This window comes from Dermochelys coriacea, chromosome 6, assembly GCF_009764565.3.
Source record: "Dermochelys coriacea isolate rDerCor1 chromosome 6, rDerCor1.pri.v4, whole genome shotgun sequence".
In the NCBI taxonomy this organism is placed as follows: domain Eukaryota; kingdom Metazoa; phylum Chordata; order Testudines; family Dermochelyidae; genus Dermochelys; species Dermochelys coriacea.
Window position 1 is genome coordinate 121446656 of NC_050073.1, and position 19394 is coordinate 121466049.

General features: G+C 47.1%; 1 protein-coding gene across 1 annotated transcript in view; it reads left to right on the plus strand.

Annotated features, from left to right (window-relative positions):
- The first annotated feature begins 215 nt into the window (after window positions 1-215).
- Window positions 216-19394, plus strand: part of DDHD1 (DDHD domain containing 1) — a 105906-nt gene continuing 86727 nt past the window's right edge. Inside the window, exons 1-2 of the mRNA XM_038407010.2 lie at window positions 216-933; window positions 16708-16881. Coding sequence (XP_038262938.1) covers window positions 300-933; window positions 16708-16881 — 808 coding nt within the window. The 5' untranslated portion in view covers window positions 216-299. The remainder of the gene's footprint in view (window positions 934-16707; window positions 16882-19394) is intronic.

A 19394-nucleotide genomic window follows, 5' to 3' on the forward strand; every position in this document is an offset into this window, starting at 1 on the left:
TTCCCCCCTCCCCCCGTCAGTCAGTAAGGGGGGGTCACACGGCCGCTCTCTCTCCCCCCCGTTAGTCACTAGGGCCGGGGGGGTGTCGCGTGGCCGCTCTCTCTCCCCCCCGTTAGTCACTAGGGCCGGGGGGGGTCACATGGTCGGTCCCTCCCCCCTCCCGGCAGAGGGCAGGGCTGCGCCACCCCCGCGTGAGTGACGCTGCCGCCGCGCCGGGCTGGAGCCGGCTGCGGCAGCCGGGGCCGGGTGTGAGCGGGGGCCGGGGGGGCGCGGGCGGAGGCAGCTGCCCCGTGCGCGGCATGGAGTCCCCCGAGCCCGGCCCGCCGCACGGCCCCTGGCAGCTGGGCAGCGACGCCGGCTACGGCTGCGGCTACGAGCACTCGGCCCGGGGGTCCGAGGACGGGGCGCGGGGCCCGGAGCACCTCCCGCCGCTGCGCCCGGCGCTCTCCTCCTCCTCCTCCTCCGAGGGCGAGCCCGCCGCCGGCCCCCGCCGCGGGCCCAGCCTGAGCGACGAGGCCGGCGGCGGCGGCGGCTACGACTTCGACTCGGCCGAGTCCGGCACGTCGCTGCGCTACTCCACGGGCGGCGAGGGCGGCGAGGGCGCCGGGCTGGCCAGCAGCGAGAGCGGCGGCAGCGGCTTCTCCCTGGCGGCCAGCGCGCTGCCCGAGCGGAAGCGGCCGCGCTCGGCGGGCGGCGGGCGGGCCCGCTACGAGGTGGTGCGGGAGCTGGGTCCCGAGGAGGTGCGCTGGCTCTACCGCGAGGACAGGAAGAGCTGGAAGCCCTTCATCGGCTACGACTCGCTGCGCCTCGAGCTGGCCTACCGCGCCCTGGGCCCCGGCCCCGGCCCCGGCCCCGGCCCGCCGGTCTGCGTGCGCGGCGGTCTCTACGAGGTGAATGTGAGCAGCGCCGAGTGCTACCCGGTCTACTGGCAGCGTGAGTGCGGCCCCTCCCCTCACCTGTCCCCCCTCACGCCCCGCCCGGGGGCCGCCACCTGCCTCTCCCCGCCCGGGGGCCGCCACCTGCCTCTCCCCGCCCCCCCTCAGGCCCCGCCCGGGGGCCGCCACCTGCCTCTCCCCGCCCCCACCCGCCCCCCCTCAGGCCCCGCCCGGGGGCCGGCACCTGCCTCTCCCCGCCCCCACCCGCCCCCCTCAGGCCCCGCCCGGGGGCCGGCACCTGCCTCTCCCCGCCCCCCCTCAGGCCCCGCCCGGGGGCCGGCACCTGCCTCTCCCCGCCCCCCCTCAGGCCCCGCCCGGGGGCCCGGCACCTGCCTCTCCCCGCCCCCACCCGCCCCGCCCGGGGGCCGGCACCTGCCTCTCCCCGCCCCCCCTCAGGCCCCGCCCTGGGGCCCGGCACCTGCCTCTCCCCGCCCCCACCCGCCCCCCCCTCAGGCCCCGCCCGGGGGCCGGCACCTGCCTCTCCCCGCCCCCACCCGCCCCCCTCAGGCCCCGCCCGGGGGCCGGCACCTGCCTCTCCCCGCCCCCCCTCAGGCCCCGCCCGGGGGCCGCCACCTGCCTCTCCCCGCCCCCCCCTCAGGCCCCGCCCGGGGGCCGCCACCTGCCTCTCCCCGCCCCCCCTCAGGCCCTGCCCGGGGGCCGCCACCTGCCTCTCCCCGCCCCCCCTCAGGCCCTGCCCGGGGGCCGCCACCTGCCTCTCCCCGCCCCCCCCTCAGGCCCTGCCCGGGGGCCGCCACCTGCCTCTCCCCGCCCCCCTCAGGCCCCGCCCGGGGGCCGCCACCTGCCTCTCCCCGCCCCCACCCGCCCCCCCTCAGGCCCCGCCCGGGGGCCGGCACCTGCCTCTCCCCGCCCCCACCCGCCCCCCTCAGGCCCCGCCCGGGGGCCGGCACCTGCCTCTCCCCGCCCCCCCTCAGGCCCCGCCCGGGGGCCGGCACCTGCCTCTCCCCGCCCCCCCTCAGGCCCCGCCCGGGGGCCCGGCACCTGCCTCTCCCCGCCCCCACCCGCCCCGCCCGGGGGCCGGCACCTGCCTCTCCCCGCCCCCCCTCAGGCCCCGCCCTGGGGCCCGGCACCTGCCTCTCCCCGCCCCCACCCGCCCCCCCCCTCAGGCCCCGCCCGGGGGCCGGCACCTGCCTCTCCCCGCCCCCACCCGCCCCCCCTCAGGCCCCGCCCGGGGGCCGGCACCTGCCTCTCCCCGCCCCCACCCGCCCCCCCTCAGGCCCCGCCCGGGGGCCGGCACCTGCCTCTCCCCGCCCCCCCTCAGGCCCTGCCCGGGGGCCCGGCACCTGCCTCTCCCCGCCCCCCCCAGGCCCCGCCCGGGGGCCGGCACCTGCCTCTCCCCGCCCCCTCCCGTCCCCCCCTCAGGCCCCGCCCGGGGGCCCGGCACCTGCCTCTCCCCGCCCCCCCTCAGGCCCCGCCCGGGGGCCGGCACCTGCCTCTCCCCGCCCCCACCCGCCCCCCTTCAGGCCCCGCCCAGGGGCCCGGCACCTGCCTCTCCCCGCCCCCACCCGCCCCCCTTCAGGCCCCGCCCAGGGGCCCGGCACCTGCCTCTCCCCGCCCGCACCCGCCCCCCCTCAGGCCCCGCCCGGGGGCCGGCACCTGCCTCTCCCCGCCCCCACCCGTCCCCCCTCAGGCCCCGCCCGGGGGCCTGGCACCTGCCTCTCCCCGCCCCCACCCGCCCCCCCCTCAGGCCCCGCCCGGGGGCCCGGCACCTGCCTCTCCCCGCCCCCCCCGCCCCCCCTCAGGCCCCGCCCGGGGGGGAGGGGGCTGGGCCCCTGCCCCTTCCCCCCCTTGTCCCCCTCAGAGCCTGCCCACCTCAGACCCAGGTAGGTCACCAGCCCCTGAGAGCCCCTGTGTAGGAGCAGGCCCTTGCACGCTCCTCAGCCCCTGCTCCCCTCAGTTCCTGGCCGGGATGGGCACGTGCCCTGGAGAGCCTCTGAGAATGGACAGGCATCTGCCTCCACCTTGTCCCCATCATTCCCTACTCAGATGGCCAACACCTACTCTGGAGAGCTCCTGGGAAGCAGCAGGCATCTGGTTCCCCTTGCTCCCCTCAGGCCGCACCTGGGTGGGAACGTGTGGGAGGGAGGCTATCAGGCTCATTTGTGTACTTGGGGTCACTCCCACACACACACATCCTGGACAGAACAGACTCAGGAAGGAGACTTGAGACTCGTGTCTTTTCCCCCAGGGTCCCCCACCTCCTGAATCATGGTGGGAATGGTACAGGTTGGAGAGGCAGTGCAGATCCCTTGGAGACTGGGGGAATCACTTGATTTCTATTCTCCCTGTACATCATGGGGGGTATGGGCTGTGAAGGTGACTTGAGGAGTAGGGTTTATCTGCTCTTTCAGATCATCCCCCACACAGACACAGAGCTGTAGTGGAAGAAGCACAACATAGGGGGCACTGCTCTTCGTCCCACACAGCCTGAGCCATGGTGAAATGGGCAAAAGAGTGAGGAGCAAGTGTAGTTTATTTGGGAACTGGGAGATGCATCCTTTCGCTTCCGCTATGTTCTAGGCCATTGAGAACGTCTGCTATGCATTTTGGAGCGAGCCCCCTAGTCTGGGTTGATAGATTTGGGGCTTGCACTTGTGTTCTGATAATAGCAGTATAGAAAGCTCCCTAAGCCTCAAAGCCCAAACTCTATCCCGAGCCGCAACTTAAGTGCTGTCTATACAGCTATTTTTTAGAGCGCAAGCACGAGTCCTGCTATCGCCAGGTCTGTTGACCCCGGATTGGGAGGCTCACTCCAAAATGCCATGTAGACAGACTCTGAGAGAGAGGAACCAGGTGATGAGGAGAAGACCATGAAGATCCCTTGTATTCTCTGTTCCCCTTTGCCCTGCAACAGGCAGAGAAGAGTTTCTCTTCTCAGCTCTCCCCAACTACCACAACCTGGCACTTGTGCCATGGGAGAGTGGGTAATGGACACAGTTGGCCCCTGGTGGCAGGGAGGAGACAATGCAAGTCACCCTGGGAATGGTGAAAGCTGCTCTCTTCCCCCTAGCAACTGTGCCGGGGGGCAGAACAGGAGTAAGTGAACATACCTGTGAGGTGGACAGGAGACCGTGCAGACCAGCAGTTGAAAGCTTTAATCTCTTGATCCTGTGCCTTGTCCATTTTGGAAGCTGATTCAGTCTCATTAAATCTGAGTTGTTTTAAATAATAACATGTTGCTTAGAGAGAGGGATTTCTGAGGTCTGAAAGGAGAGATTCCTAGATGCCAGCACCTAAAGCAGCACTGTACAAGAGAGAAAATACACTCATGGTACTGAGAAGATTAAGGATGATGGATGCTTTTCTGTCCACAGAAAACTAACTGAAACAACCATGCTTGACCTTATCGGGGTTGGATTATGGATAAACAGAGCCTCTGGAGTTTCAGGGACCTCTTTCTGATCATCTGTTACTCTAGCTCCCCCTCTTTACTCTCACATTTCATCCTCCATTTGCCCTAGTATGGGCTCTCATCTTCCTCTTACTTCTGAGACCTTAATTGTCCCTACCAAGTGAGGCAGCCTGTCCAGCCCCAGCAGGCCTGCATCACTTGGCTGTGTGCTGCACTGGTGCCTACTGCTCTGTTTCTGCTGCCCGGCTCTGGCAGGGAGCGGGGAGCTGAGAGCTTGGGGGTGGGGGCAGCTGGGCTCCCAATGGGTAGCTGAGAGCCTGGACAGTAGCTGGGCTCAGAGCTGGAGCCCTCCCATCTGCCTCTGGGTGACAGCACCAGCTGTGAGCCCAGCAGAAGGTTCACAGAAGGAAACTACCAGCTTTTCTTGTCAATTTCACAGCTCCAGCAGGAGCCCTGAAATTGGCAAGAATGACAGCCAACAGCTAATGTAAGTTAAGCAGTATCTACACAGACACTGCATTGCCCTAAATACACCAATATAAGTCCTATGCCTCTCATGGAGGTGGAATTATGCCACTGTAGTAAGACACTTACATCGGGAGGGGCAAGGCTATAATGTAGACACTGATATAATTAGGTCAACGTAAACTGCCTTACCTCAACCTAACTCTGTAGTGTAGATCAAGCCCGATAGTGATGAACACTGACAATTCATTAACTAATCAATAAAATTCATTGCCCAAGTGACAGGAAGGACTTAATTAAAACTTTTTGCTTGCTAATATATTTCCTCACTAGAAGTCTTCAGGTATCCTAGATCCATCTGAGGAGTCAATTATAACATCAGAACCACCAGATTGAGTTACAGCTTGAAGAGATTAATTATCTTTAGAATAGAAAGAATGTTATCTTTACCCAGTGAGTGGAGATTTATTTAATGAATAGTGCAAATAGCAAGGGTACCATGCAAATCAGTAAAGTTATTGGAGGAGGCCTCTAGATAAATGTGTAACTTGAAGTTTCATTTGGTCTCTTCCATTAATATGGCAATGAATATTTGATTACACATTGCAATAATTCATAGGTCTCTTCCTTCTGAGTTCTGTGACTCTGTTAGATCATCCAGTCCATCCTCTTGCCAATGCAAGACACTTCTTACAATACATTTTTCTATAGTTTTGCTCAATTTAGTTTTCAAAATCCCAAGCAATATGGTTTCTTCCCCTTCCTTTGCAAGTCAGTCTGTTCTACAGCCTAATCATAGTGGTGACAGGAAGGTTTGTCCTGATAGCCTAATTTTCCTATTTTTAATTTCATCCCACTTGTGTTCACACCCATCAAATATTTGTAGATTGGCATTTTGTCTTTACCTGTGTTCCCCTTTGGTAGTCACTTTGCCAAGTTACACATTTAGTTTTTTTAATCTGTTCTCATAAATCAATCCCCTTCTGCTGCTGCTAACTATAGTTCTCAGAATGTTCTTTATTTTGAATTCTAACTGCATGTCAGGGTTGTCCATCATGTAAACGACATCTATCAATAGAAATGTATAACTTGAGCCAAGAATTTTGTTGTCAGGATAAAAACAAAATGTTCTTCCCCACTTCCATCCCTTTGGACATTACCTACCTGAGCACGAGAATACTGCTTATATTTTGAGAGATGTAATACTTCCACTTCCCTTAAAGTTGACCTACAAAGAAGAGTACCCTTTGGCACTGTTTCTCCTTTTTTTTTGCTGATGTGCAATGTATGGCAAGAACCTGAAACATTTTTTTGAGACAGAGAACCTATTTTTAAGCTTCTCTTTTTGTACTAGTAATTCAGGTCTCATCTACCCTGACTTTCCTGGAAGATTGTATGGACAATTGCAGAGCTAAAAGGACTGTCATCACAAATACCAAGGAGACGCTTGTGGAATTAAGAAGGAAATTTTCTTCAGCCATTAAAATCCATTTTTTTTATTTTGTTAATATATTTTTTACCTCAAATGCCTGAACAAACAACTGGGAGGAAAATCTAGGTTAAAGATTATGCCCTGCATCTTCAATTAAGGCCTTTGAAAACTCGTACTCAAATTTTCTTGACTCCAAAACATCAGCTTTGGGAGACATTGCTATTTGGAGACATTGCAAAAGAAGGAGAAACCTGAATATTCAAGAGAGACCATTCTGCATAGTATTAACAGTTTGGTGCAATTATCCAGGTGCAGCAATTGTCAAATAAACAGGCTTGAAGTATTACAAAGAAGTAAGACTGAACTTACTATGAGGGATGAAAGTTTTCCAACCTCTGCTAGTGGAGATGAGTGCTCTAAACAGATATTTGCTAATTGCCTAATTGCTTGATAGTATAGTGATTTAAACTGTGCAAATGTAGGAGAGGTGTTTATTCTATCCATAGAATGCTGGTGGTGAAAGTAATTTATGTAGTTGTCTCACTTCTAATTACTAAATTCCCTACCATTATTCAGACCATGTGTGTGTAAGGCGTGTTTTTATGCTCTTTCAAGTCTGGATTCAATGGAACCATCGCTCTTTTCAGAACATGGTGTATGCGCCAATGAGTTCTTTGAGGACTGCTGAATCTGATATGCGAGTGACAGCCCTATCCATAGGTAGGGCACACCCACTCACTACCAGTGCTATGAATCCAAGCAGCAGATTCTTTCCTCCTCTGATGCTGGTCATCACAAAGCTTGATTCAGTTCACCTTGCAATGCCTCAATCCATCTACAAGCTGACTCCACCAACCAGAGCAGCATTCTGCACTCCTTTTCCAATCATCCACAGATTTCAAAGGATACTAAATCATCTTGATAGGCATCCCGAAATCTGTGCAGTAGTCTACCTCTCTTTCTAGACCCTTCACGTGCTTCAGAGTACAGCACACTCTTCAGGATCCTGTAATCCTGCATTCGCTTGACATGTCCAAGCCACCTGAATTTTTTTTCTTACTAGTCAATGTTCCCATGAATGACACATCAGCACATTTTAACACTTCTACATTTGTCACCCTGTCTTGCCATCTTATTCAAAGAATTTTACGCAAGCATCTGATATGAAAGCTATTTAGTCTTTTGGTATGTTTGGCATAAGTCATCCATGTTTCTGAGCCATATAGAAGAGTGGATAAAACACACGTCTCTTAAATATGGATTTTCACTTTAGTTGACAATTTGTTATTGTTCCAGGCTCTGTCTTGCAAATGACCAAAGTTCCTGGCTGCTTTGCTGATTCTACTAGTGAGCTCAGCATCAAGATCTACATTGCTGGTAACAGTAGAGCCAAGGTAGCAAAACTGGTCAATAACATCCAGACGAATACCATCTAAGGTGGATATCTGGAACTGGTTCTGAAGAGCCTTGGAGCATGGTAACAGTCTTCAAGCTTATTGCTAGCCCAAAGATTTTGCATGAATCGGAGAACTTGGTATTAAGATGTTGTAAGCCATCAATACTGTGAGCCAAAAGGGCTGCATCATCTTCAAACAACAGGTCCCTTATGATGATCTCCTTCACCTTCGTCTTAGCTCTGAACCTTGCAATTTTAAACCATCATGTCCAGTGCTAAGATAGACGCCCTCTTGAGCAACATGGAACGCATGTTCAAGCAGGAATAAGACGTAAATATTAAACAATATAGAAGCCAGTACACCACCCTGCTTCACTCCATTGTTAATGTTAAATGAGTCTGACTCCTGGTTTTCATACGTTACAGTTGCCTTCATGCCATCGTGTAAGGATTTCACAAGGTTTAGCAATATAGGTGGACAACCAAGCTTCTTCAGAACAATGTAAAGCCCTGACCAACTAACCATGTCAAAGGCTTTTGTTAAATCTAAAAAGTCATGTACATGGAATATGCTTTTCTCTGCATTCTTCCTGAAGTTGTCTTTCAGAGGAGACAATGTCTGTTGTGGACCTTCCTGAGCGGAAGCCACACTAACTCTCAGGATAGATTCTCTCAGCTAAAGTTTGAAGTCTAGGTAAAAGAATACAGCTTAAGATTTTTCCCCACAATGTTAAGAAGAGAGATACCTCTGTGGTTATTACAGTCACTTCTGTCTCCTTTGTTTGTATAGACCAGATAGTATAGATAAAATGACCATCCTTAAAAACTTGGGGAACAACATTCCTTCCAACGGAGTAGCAGTACCTCGTGCAATCTTTGCAGCAAGTCTTTGTTTGCACGTTTGTAGATTTCAGCAGGTGAACAGTCAGATCCTGAAACTTTGTTGTTCGGAATCTTTTTGATGCTTTGTTCAAGTTCCTCTAGTGTAGGTTTGGCATCCAGTGGAGTTATAACTTCAAACCCAGGCAATTCGTCTAACACACAGTCTACTATAGACTCCCTTGAATATTCCATAGTGCGCAATCTACCTCGCAAGTTGCTTCTTTTTATCAGTTATGATATTGCTATCCAGATCTTTTTGTGGAGCTGTCTTGTACTTTATCAGCAAAATGGCCTTTCTGATGCCCTCATACAATCATCTACTGTCACCTGCATCAGCCACCTTTCGATACTGTCACAGAAGTCCAGCCAAAATTCTTGAGCACACCTCCTGGAAGCTATTTGAACTGCCTTACAAACTTCTCCTAGGTTGCTGAGTGAATCAGTAGTAGGAGTAGACTTGTAGGTGATCCGGGCAATCTTTTCCTCTCAGTGAGTGGCAGCAGTATCTCAGAATGGTCTACAAACCAGTCAACATTTTTCTTAGTACTCTTTCCAAAACTCTTGATTGCTGCATTGTATGTACTTGTCTCCAGGACTTCCCATGCATCTGAAGCAGTTTCATTCGTTCCAGCTATCTTTGTTGCTACTTCATTAAAAAGCCGTTTCTTGACAGGATCATTGATTTGGCTCAAGTGAATACAAGGTTGTACGCAGTTTTATTATGGTAAATCGTCTTAGCTTGAAATTTCACTTTTTTAGCAAATGAGTGGTCTGTGTCACAGTCTGCACTTTCATAGAATCATAGAATATCAGGGTTGGAAGGGACCTCAGGAGGTCATTTAGTCCAGTCCCCTGCTCAAAGCAGGACCAATCCCCAACTAAATCATCCCAGCCAGGGCTTTATCAAGCCTGACCTTAAAAATCTCAAAGGAAAGAGATTCCACCACCTCCCTAGGTAACGCATTCCAGTGCTTCACCACCTTCCAGCTTCTTGTCCACCGTCACCCCTAGGTCCTTTTCTGCAGAACTGCTTCCTAGTCATTCAATCCCTAGTCTATAGCAATGCATGGGATTCTTCCATCCTAAATGCAGGACTCTGCACTTGTCCTTGTTGAACCTCATCAGATTTCTTCTGGCCCAATCCTCCAATTTGTCTAGGGCCCTCTGTATCCTGTCCCTACCCTCCAGCGTATGTAACACTCCTCCCAGTTTAGTGTCATCTGCAAACTTGCTGAGGGTGCAAACCACGCCATGCTCCAGATCATTAATGAAGATATTGAACAAAACCGGCTCCAGGACCGACCCTTGGGGCACTCCACTTGATACCAGCTGCCAACTAGGCAAGGAGCCATTGATCACTATCCGTTGAGCCCAACAATCTAGCTTTCTATCCACCTTATAGTCCATTCATCCAGCCCATACTTTTTTAACTTGCTGGCTAATATAAAAATACTGCGGGAGACCGTGTCAAAAGCTTTGCTAAAGTCAGGTTTATTCAGTCCTAATTGCTAGGAATGCCTGCCTAAATAGTCAGCCACATCTCTTTGGTTTTGGTTTATGACTGTATGATTTAAAAATTGATCTTTGCATAATGATTTTAAAACTATACATCAAATAGAGGTCTTACTGTTACATTAAAATGAACATACTCTCTGCAGTGAGAGCGTTCTTACAACTCCTTCCAGAAAAAAATGTCTGCTATCTGAAAGAATGAAATGGAGTAATTTTTTGTGTAGTTTAATTTCTCATGGTTAAATTGTTTTATTTTTTTTCTAAGACTAGTAAAATTTATGTGAATAATTAGAACAAAATACTTTCTGGTTTGTCACCTTTTTCTTCCACTTGTCATCTCTGGCATTGAAATTTATTTTTAAAGATCTTATGTATATACACACCATGCAAATGAATAACCAGTCAGACATATTGATATCTTCACACCTGAGTCATTGCAAACTATAGATTATATGTGTAAAAAATTGGAGCAGTCAAGAAGTCAAGGGAAATACCTCCCTATGAATCAAAATTTTGGGGACAAAAAGTAAAGCAAAGCAACAAAATTAGTAAAACTTCACCAGTGGCAAGCAAAAGAGTAAAACATTAAATGTGAAAGAAAAAGAGCATTGATTCAGTGTTAAGACTGAGAAATAAACACATCAAAGTCAGAAAGTTCCAGAAATGAAGATTTCTGCCACAAAATTAGCTCATTTTATAGTGTAAGCTAGATCCTAAATAACATGTTAAGAGTTTAATTTTCCAAGGAAATCAGAGCTAAAATGTAGGTATAGTATATGCAAAATTTCCAGATAATATAGAAGAAATTGTAGTTTGGAATTTTCAAAAGTGTCTAAGTGACTGAGGAGCACAGTTGGGCTTTGCTTCTAAGTTACTGAAGTACTTTTAAAAATCACATCCTTAATTTTTAGAATTTTCTAGGTTTTAAGTGCTTGATTTCTCAACCTTAAATTCAAAAACTAGCATTAAAATACCATTAATTTCCCCATGCACCCCCATCCTTTTTTTAAAAGGTATGAGGGAAGAGAAGGAACAAATATCACAGCACATCTTTAATTTAGGGAGTTAGGAGGAGGCGCGTCAAATAAGTTATATAGAGTGCACAGGTTAGGCTGTTGAAAGAACTGATTTTTCTTAAAACAGCTGTGTTCTGTAGCGAGGACTATGAAGTATTCTTTGTTTGAAGTAAAAAGAAAAGGAGTACTTGTGGCACCTTAGAGACTAACAAATTTATTAGAGCATAAGCTTTCGTGAGCTACAGCTCACTTCATCGGATGCATTACGTGAGCTCTAGCTCACGAAAGCTTATGCTCTAATAAATTTGTTAGTCTCTAAGGTGCCACAAGTACTCCTTTTCTTTTTGCGAATACAGACTAACACGGCTGCTACTCTGAAACCTTTGTTTGAAGTGTGGTTTTTAGGTGTCTGCTGGGCTTTATTTATGCTTTGGCAAAAATTTCAGTTGAAACATCAGGGGAAAGTGTGCGTCTTTCACACTTAAATACCTCAAAATGGCTGTATTGATTTTTGCTTAAACATTCACAAAAATTTAAGATGAAGAATTCACTTGAAACAATTATGAGGCTGAAATGGAAGTTTGGGGATTGCACCATACATTGGTAGAAACTATAATAACTTTTTGTATTTAATTTTTTGTGCCTATCCTAATTTAAGTGCAATTTACAAACTGATTTCTAGACTTTTCATAGATTTTTGAGGCAAGACAGGTACATTTTGATCATCTAGTCTGATCTACTGCATAACACAATTAAAGTAGAATTAGATGTATCCCAGCTGCCAAAGCATCCCTCGGATTTGAATCCAGGAACTCAGGCATTCAAAGCCAAGGGCATAGCTCTAAGACGTAGAGTCCCAGCCCCCCAAGACCATTAGAGCTACCCAAAAACAAAAAGTCCTGTAATATTTTCCCAACCTTACCTCCTTTGGTCCTCTAATTGACCCAGTATAATTGCTTAACCCTGATGTATGGTTGCTCTACTCGCTACTGAAATGCAGTCTCTCTGTGAGCAGAACATAACAACTGATTAGCAGTATCCAGCATTTATTACACTCTAGTTTAAAGGCAGGAAATGAAGACTATGGTGTACAACTGAAAATGCAGGGAGATTTTAGGTCAGTAGAACATCATAATCCATACTAGAATTTGACCAGCACTAAAGTCCGTGTCTAAACATTTTTAAATCACACACTACTGTAGTATTGGTGAAGAAAATTAAACACAAATGTTAATGAAAAACTGTTTCTATCAGTTTTACCAAACATTTCCACTCTTGTGAGAAGTCCCATGGAGTATTCAGTGATCCTAAATGGTCACAAGGTTGGTTGTTTCTCATCTGAAAGTTGGTGTTCCCTAATACAGTGATAGGATAAAGTCATTACAGACATGGAAGGAAAACTGCCACTTACTGACTGATTTCCAGTACCATCTCAATTTTCCTTCCAGGTTTCTCACTGAAGTACTGACCTTATTTTATCTTGTGAAATCTGAAAAGATTACAGTTTAGGGTAGTATGGGTACAGCTGTCTTGCACGGCAGTTTAGAGGAAGAAAGGAAGAATACTGCTTCCATTTGAAACTTGGTTGGGACTTTAGGGAGGCAGAATGCAATTACTCTAATCATGGTCAACAATCCTACTCTACCAGAAAAGCATCTTTGGGTCTGTACTTAATCTTACACTCTCACATGTACTCATGCCCTTTCCATACATGGAACCTGAAATAGGGTTGGCTTCCTTCAAAATTAAGTCACCTTAACAACTTTTTAAAATCAAATTTTGGCTGTTCAAAACCGGTCTCGCCTCTTGACTAAGATTGTCTGTGAGGGGGAGACTGTCCCTGTCAATAGCCTGGGTACTGCTGTTGAATGTTACAGCCTGCAGCAGCAAAGCACTGCCAAGAGAAATTTCTGTCGGGAGGGATTGAAAACATTAAAATTAAACTTTTTATTTTAAAATTTAGGTTTTGAAGATTTGTGGGCAAGAAAATTACAGTTAAAAAGTTTGGGGTCCTTAAAAATTGAAAGCAGGTGTTTGTTGTCATTTAATCTGTAATGTAAAATTTGGAATCACTTGTTCTGATGACAGCTTTAAAGTACATACAGTTTTAAGAAGCTATGGAAGGAGTAATCTGATTAGAGTACTTAGTGAAGAACTGGAAGAATTTCTTGTAAAGATTTATGCATGGAATAGTTGCATCTTGGCTTCCATCAACAATGTATTCCCTCATGAACACCCACACCATCGTGTGAATTCAGTTTTATCACACACATTCCTTTGTTGCAAAGAGTAGCTTTACTGAGTGTGTACAAATTAATTCCATCATGAAACATATATCTGACAGGTGTAAAATATAGGGTAATACAGCACAGTTTAAAACGAATAAGTGTTTCATGAGACACCACTAGCTGAAATTCACTTTTTGCTCCCCACCCTAGTCTTGTATTATGGAGGTGGTGGTTGGTGACGCCATAGTTAAAGTTTGTATTTAAACAGGACCAAAAATGTCTTTATTTCACACTTGAATGACTGAATTTAGAGTCCAGACTTGGCACAATAACTTTTCATAGGACAACTGAATTTGAATGGCACTGTCTTTTGCAGAGCAGACGTTTAAAGTACACCCTTTTTGAAATTTTGCTGTTTTCATCACATTTTTTATATTCCTGTAGTTAAACAACCAGATTCCTCACAAATCCCAAACCTCTCTCTCTTTCTCTCTCGCTTGCTCACTCACTCCTCCCCCTCTCCGTCTTTCTCTATCTTGGACATCGACAACTTTTGATCCTTATACAGAATAACTGCTGAGCTGTGCAGCCATAAGTTTGATGAAATCTTTTTGAGTTGTTTGCTGCTTTTGTTTTCTGAATGACATGCCAGCCTTGCCTGCCTTGGCTCACAAGCTGTGCTCTATAGGTAACTGGTGACACAGGGAGGCAGAATGGGTAACAGAGAGAGTTGGGCTTTGGTGAGAAGGGAAGCAGAGTTTGGGAACATCATAAGTTGGGGAGTCTTTGGGGAGCTCTGGAACAGGTTTAGCTAGGATGTGCTGGGACTAGGGGAAAATATCTAGCATCTAGGGGAACCTGGGGTGAGAGCGGCCTTCATTGTTTAGAGCCTGAGTTTTGGGAAGTTGTCTGTGGTGAGGAATTGGGACTTAAAGGGTTGTTGCTGCCTTACAGGGCTGCCTGCAGTTCTCCTAACCACTAGTGGACTCTGTGATGCATACTTTGCAGGCAGCTTAGGAGGTCTCTCTTGTTGCTTCTTCAGCAGCTGGCAGCACCAAGTGAAGGAAGCTAATTGTAGCTCTAGGCTCCTCCCAGGCTACCTGCAACAAGCTCCCATCACTAATCCTCCAGCTGCTGCAGGCCCTCTGCTCTCCCCACCTCCCAGCTGTGCCAAACTATCCACCCCTCACTCCTGACCCTGCAGGCCACCCCAGTACCCTGACTGCCTCAACACCCCAGGATCACCACCCATCCACCCCCAGTTATACCTAGTTGCTCCAGAACCAGTGGAAGCTCTGCTCCCAAAGTGGCTGTAGCTGCATTTCTTCCCCTTTCTTTTCCCCTCCTGTTATGTCCCAGCTCCCTGCTACAGGGAGACAGGAAGGTGGTTGCCATTCAGGAATCTCTGGAAGCAGCTTCTCTCTTTTGTGAACCTCTTTTCAAATAGTTTTTCCAATGTAGTGCAAACAGTATGCACTATATAGCGATTGTAGTAGAATGCTTGAGAGATCTAGCCCTCTTGGTTCTCCCATGAACCTGTAAGGTTTATACCTCTATGCAGTATGTGTATTGTTAGATGGAAAGCTCAAAAAAACCCTGCGGGTGTCTTGTAAACAAAAAGGAGAAAATACTGGTAAAAACAAGGACTAAAATACAGAACAACATCTGCCTTATTCTCATGTAGGCAAGTTCTGCAGAAAACCTTACTACAGTAGGTTAGAACTCCTAATGACAAAGAGGAAAACTTAGTGGTGATAATCTTACAGTCCTTGTCTGCCTCCATTTGTTTCTTTTCAGAGGAGAGCTGCTTTCTCCATTCTCCCCAAAAATCTCTCTCTTTCCAGAGGGGCCTGGCTCTTTTCAGTAATGAAGCCAAGTTCTTTGTTAGTCTCTTTCTGAAGAACTTCTCCTTGTCGTTGTCTAGAATTCTTAGCTCCCATACATATAGAACATGTCTGAATTTGTTTAGTTGTATATACAAACGCTATGCATGCCCCAATTGTTTTCTTAGCGCCCCTCTTTGGAACCTACCTTTGTAAGAAAACAGTGGCTCCATGAAGTGATGCTGTAGCTCACGAAAGCTTATGCTCAAATAAATTTGTTAGTCTCTAAGGTGCCACAAGTCCTCCTTTTCTTTTTGCAAATACAGACTAACATGGCTGCTACTCTGAAAAGTTTCAGAGTAGCAGCCGTGTTAGTCTGTATTCCAAATGCATCCGATGCATCCGATGAAGTGAGCTGTAGCTCACGAAAGCTTATGCTCTAATAAATTTGTTAGTCTCTAAGGTGCCACAAGTACTCCTTTTCTTTTTACTCTGAAAAGTAGCTCACCTGGTTCCTCTGAGGGACTTCTGGTGAGTCTTGGTCTGCTCGAACCCCAAGACTGCCTAGCAACTGACTTCCACCAAGGATTTCTGGCTCAGCAGTACATTAGATGGAAAGCACCAAAGGAGGAGGCACAGAGCAGGAATATAGGCTTTTGTGGCACTACATCAGTTCAGCCATGTGGAAGCAGACTGTGCTCTTTTCAGCTTTTCTTCCTGGTTTTCCATTCCCAGCAAGCATGTGTGTGTTGGGGGAAGAAGGCGCGTTCTGAACAGAGGGAGAGGGGTGTTGGAGCTTGATGTTGATGGGTGTGAGGTAGGAGGAGGAAGTTCTGAGCCAGGAGATGTAGGTGTCGGAAAGAGAGAGAGTGTAGGAGTGATGAAAGGGTAGGAGAGATTTGAGGTGAATGATTGGGACTAGGAAAGAACAGCAAAATAGTTACAAAGGGATAAAAATTGTGTTCTTCTACTGGGCCCTTTATGTAAAAGTGTCGCAGCCCTTCATTTTGAGAGGGGGAGCGGATGCCCTTTTTGCTTCCCCCTTCTCCACCAACTCCCTTATCCTCCACTGAAATGCTTCATGGTGACCCTGACTACAGGGTGCCAGTTTTTCACTTTGAACATATTAGCTTGCAGATGGGAAGGGGTTGCAGATTGCTACCTGCAGATCCTCCACTTACGTTAGGCAACAGCCATTACTGACTATATAAGGATACACTTCGGTGCAAACTTTCAGCACAGGCCTCTGATGTTTTGTGTGCAAACTGGGAAGATGAATGAATGCCCAGCTATTCATTTTGTAAATACAAATAGTTTCATGCAGATTAAAGGTTGGAGTGAGACTAAAAATTTGGCCCTTAGTGAGAATGCAGTTTTATGTTTTAATAGAATCTCTGGCTTCCATACGGAAGAAATCCCTAAAAATCAGCTTCTTGCCCATATGTAAATTGGACCATTTTAAAAATATTGAATTGGGCCCCAAAGGAAAAGTTACTTTTTAGTAATAAGTCAACAGCAGTTACCACATTAAGGATTCCATCAGTGAAGTTAGATTGTCATCAAAACATAACAAAATTAGAATTCTTTTACTTAATTAGTGCTAATTTCTGGTATGTTAAATACTAAATCCCTCCTGTTTGCTTTTTAGAAACGGATAAAATCCCTGTAATGCGTGGGCAGTGGTTTATTGATGGTACATGGCAGCCATTAGAAGAAGAAGAAAGTAATCTAATAGAACAAGAACATCTCAGTTGTTTCAGAGGCCAACAAATGCAAGAGAACTTTGATATGGAAGTGTCAAAACCTGTTGATGGGAAAGAAGGTAAGATATTGCCTGTACTGTTGTTCAAATCATTATTTTAATTTGTATTACTGTGGTTATGAAACAGATTTCTATTAATATGAATGTTTCATGTATCAGGTAATCTTGCATGGTGACTAGTGATTATTTGCTCTGGTTGCTTTTCCCATTTTTCAATGTAGCTTGATGGTTCTAGGATTTATTTCTGAATCACAAAAATGGTACCATTCACAGCGTTCTATGTAAAACTAAACTCATGGGTAAATTTCTTGTCATATCAGCATTTTGCCTCATTTCATGTTGTGGCTTTTTATTGTAACTGAAAGTCTCATTGAAACTGAAGTTTTCTGTTCATAGGCCAGGAAAAGTGCTGATGACCTCAGTCTAAACTGACTCTAGAAGTCCAGCCAGTTACCTAAATTCTGCCATGAAGGGACCATCATATTTACAGATCGGATATTTCATTTTTCATTCTGGTTCAATTCAGGACTATCAGAGTAGTTTGCAGTTGCATTAAATTCTGTGTGTTGCTTTTGTGATGGAAATCCCGGTATTTTAATGACCAGGCTGAGAACATTGAGCTGATGTTTCTCAAGGTTGTGAATCAAACTCATTTCACATTTTTAAGATCAGACCGCTGAAATTACTGTTGTTGAACTAATTACCACAGGCAGTAGAATCAGTGGCTCTGGGTAAGTACAGCACAACAAAAGTTCAGTATTCTTAACTTTCTAGTTTTTGTCTTTGCTTGCCACTATTTGTCAAGTTCCCATTAAATCAAGGACTGCAATTACAGGGGTTTCAAAATATAAATTAATTAAATAGGGCTTTAGGTTTTAGTTTTTTTTATTAAGACAACTTTACTTTTAAACTTTTTTTAAAAAATATACATTTAAAAATACTTTGGACAGAAATTACAGAAAGTGGCCCTGTGCTTGGAAGTGTTTTCCTGAGTAGTTAATTGGGAAAGTGGTGTATTGTGTGTATAAATTCATTAAATGTTTTGTATACATCTGCTACAATTGATATAATAGTGTGCTACAGTAAGCAGTCTTTTACCCTCTCCAGGCTCATATGTAGCTCTCATTAATACTAACTGATGCTAGACTAGGCCTTTAATTATCACTCATAGCTGTACTGTTTGAGAGCACTGTAGAAATTTGCTGATGCTAATACAAAACAGCAACAGAAGTCCTAAATTCTCAGCAAAGATTTAACAGCAGAATAGTGAGACTTAATTACTTTCACAAAATATACTATGGAATATTAATCTATATTTAAAAACTAACCTATATTATAAAAAAAAGCACATTGTTCATATACCAGACATCAGTAATCCAAATTATACTATTGGAGCTGGCCCCAGCCATAAGCAGACAGTGGCTGCAAACTGAAGAATTTCAGGGCAGAAATCTCCCTCCCTCCCTGTAGACAGGAGGTAGTTTAGTTCCTTTTAACTGCTTTCATTTTAGGGGCAACTTTTTCTCCCTAATTTGGCTTGAAAACCCTGGGACAGCCTGTGGTATCCTTTAGCCTAGTGATTTGAGGCACATCCTCTCTTCCATTTAATTGTCTCTTCTGTTGCCATTGCCCAGCTGATCCTCTGTAGAAAATAAACCAATAGCTTATCAGATGTTTCTCACTCCGTTTTTCTGAAATCCCACAGTGCAGCACTTGCAGTAGAATCACACTGCTTAAGTGTATGACAAGTGATGCTGCTTCCTCTCTTTAGACAGGAATAATCCCAGTAGATGCGAACCCCAAAAAAGTAAGTGCCAAGGAGAGAAAATATATTCGTATTTACTGCGCTGCAGAAAGTCATCGCAGTGGGCATAATACTTAAAGCCATAGCCCAAGTGTTATTCTCATATCAATGTCTGTCTTAGTTCTGTGCTTTCCCTTTAGGGGAATGTACCACTCTGTAGGAGGAAGAAGCCTGACTCAGGTTATCCCTTTCTTTAGATCTGATCTTGGATTCCAATCCCTCATCAAGGAAAATAACCATGAATTATTCGGGATCTTTAAGACATATCAATGGTAGGTCTTGGGCAAGTAAGAATTGTTTTGCTAGATCAGGGTATACTCCATTAGTCAGGTGTCCTGTCTTTTGCAGTGGTGAGGACTGGATGCTTTAGAGGGAAGTGCAAGAAACCCCCTAATGGAATAACCAGCCCATGGTGGGATTTCCTTCTTTCTTAAGCCTCATAAATTAGAATCAAAGAAATGTAAGGCTAGAAGGGACCTCAATAGGTCATCTGGTCCAGCCCCCTGTATTGAGGCAGGACTAAGTATTGTGTAGACCATCCCTGCTAGGTGTTTGTCTAACCTGCTCGTAAAAACCTCCAATGACAGATATTCCATAATCTTGCTAGGTATTTGTTCCACTGCTTACTACCCTTGCAGTTAGGAAGCTTTTCCTAATGTCTAACCTAAATCTTGCTTGCTGCAATTTAAGCTTGTTAGTTCTTGTCCTGTTCTTAGTGGATAAGGAGAACAATTTATCACCCTCCTCTTGATAACAATCTTTTACGTAC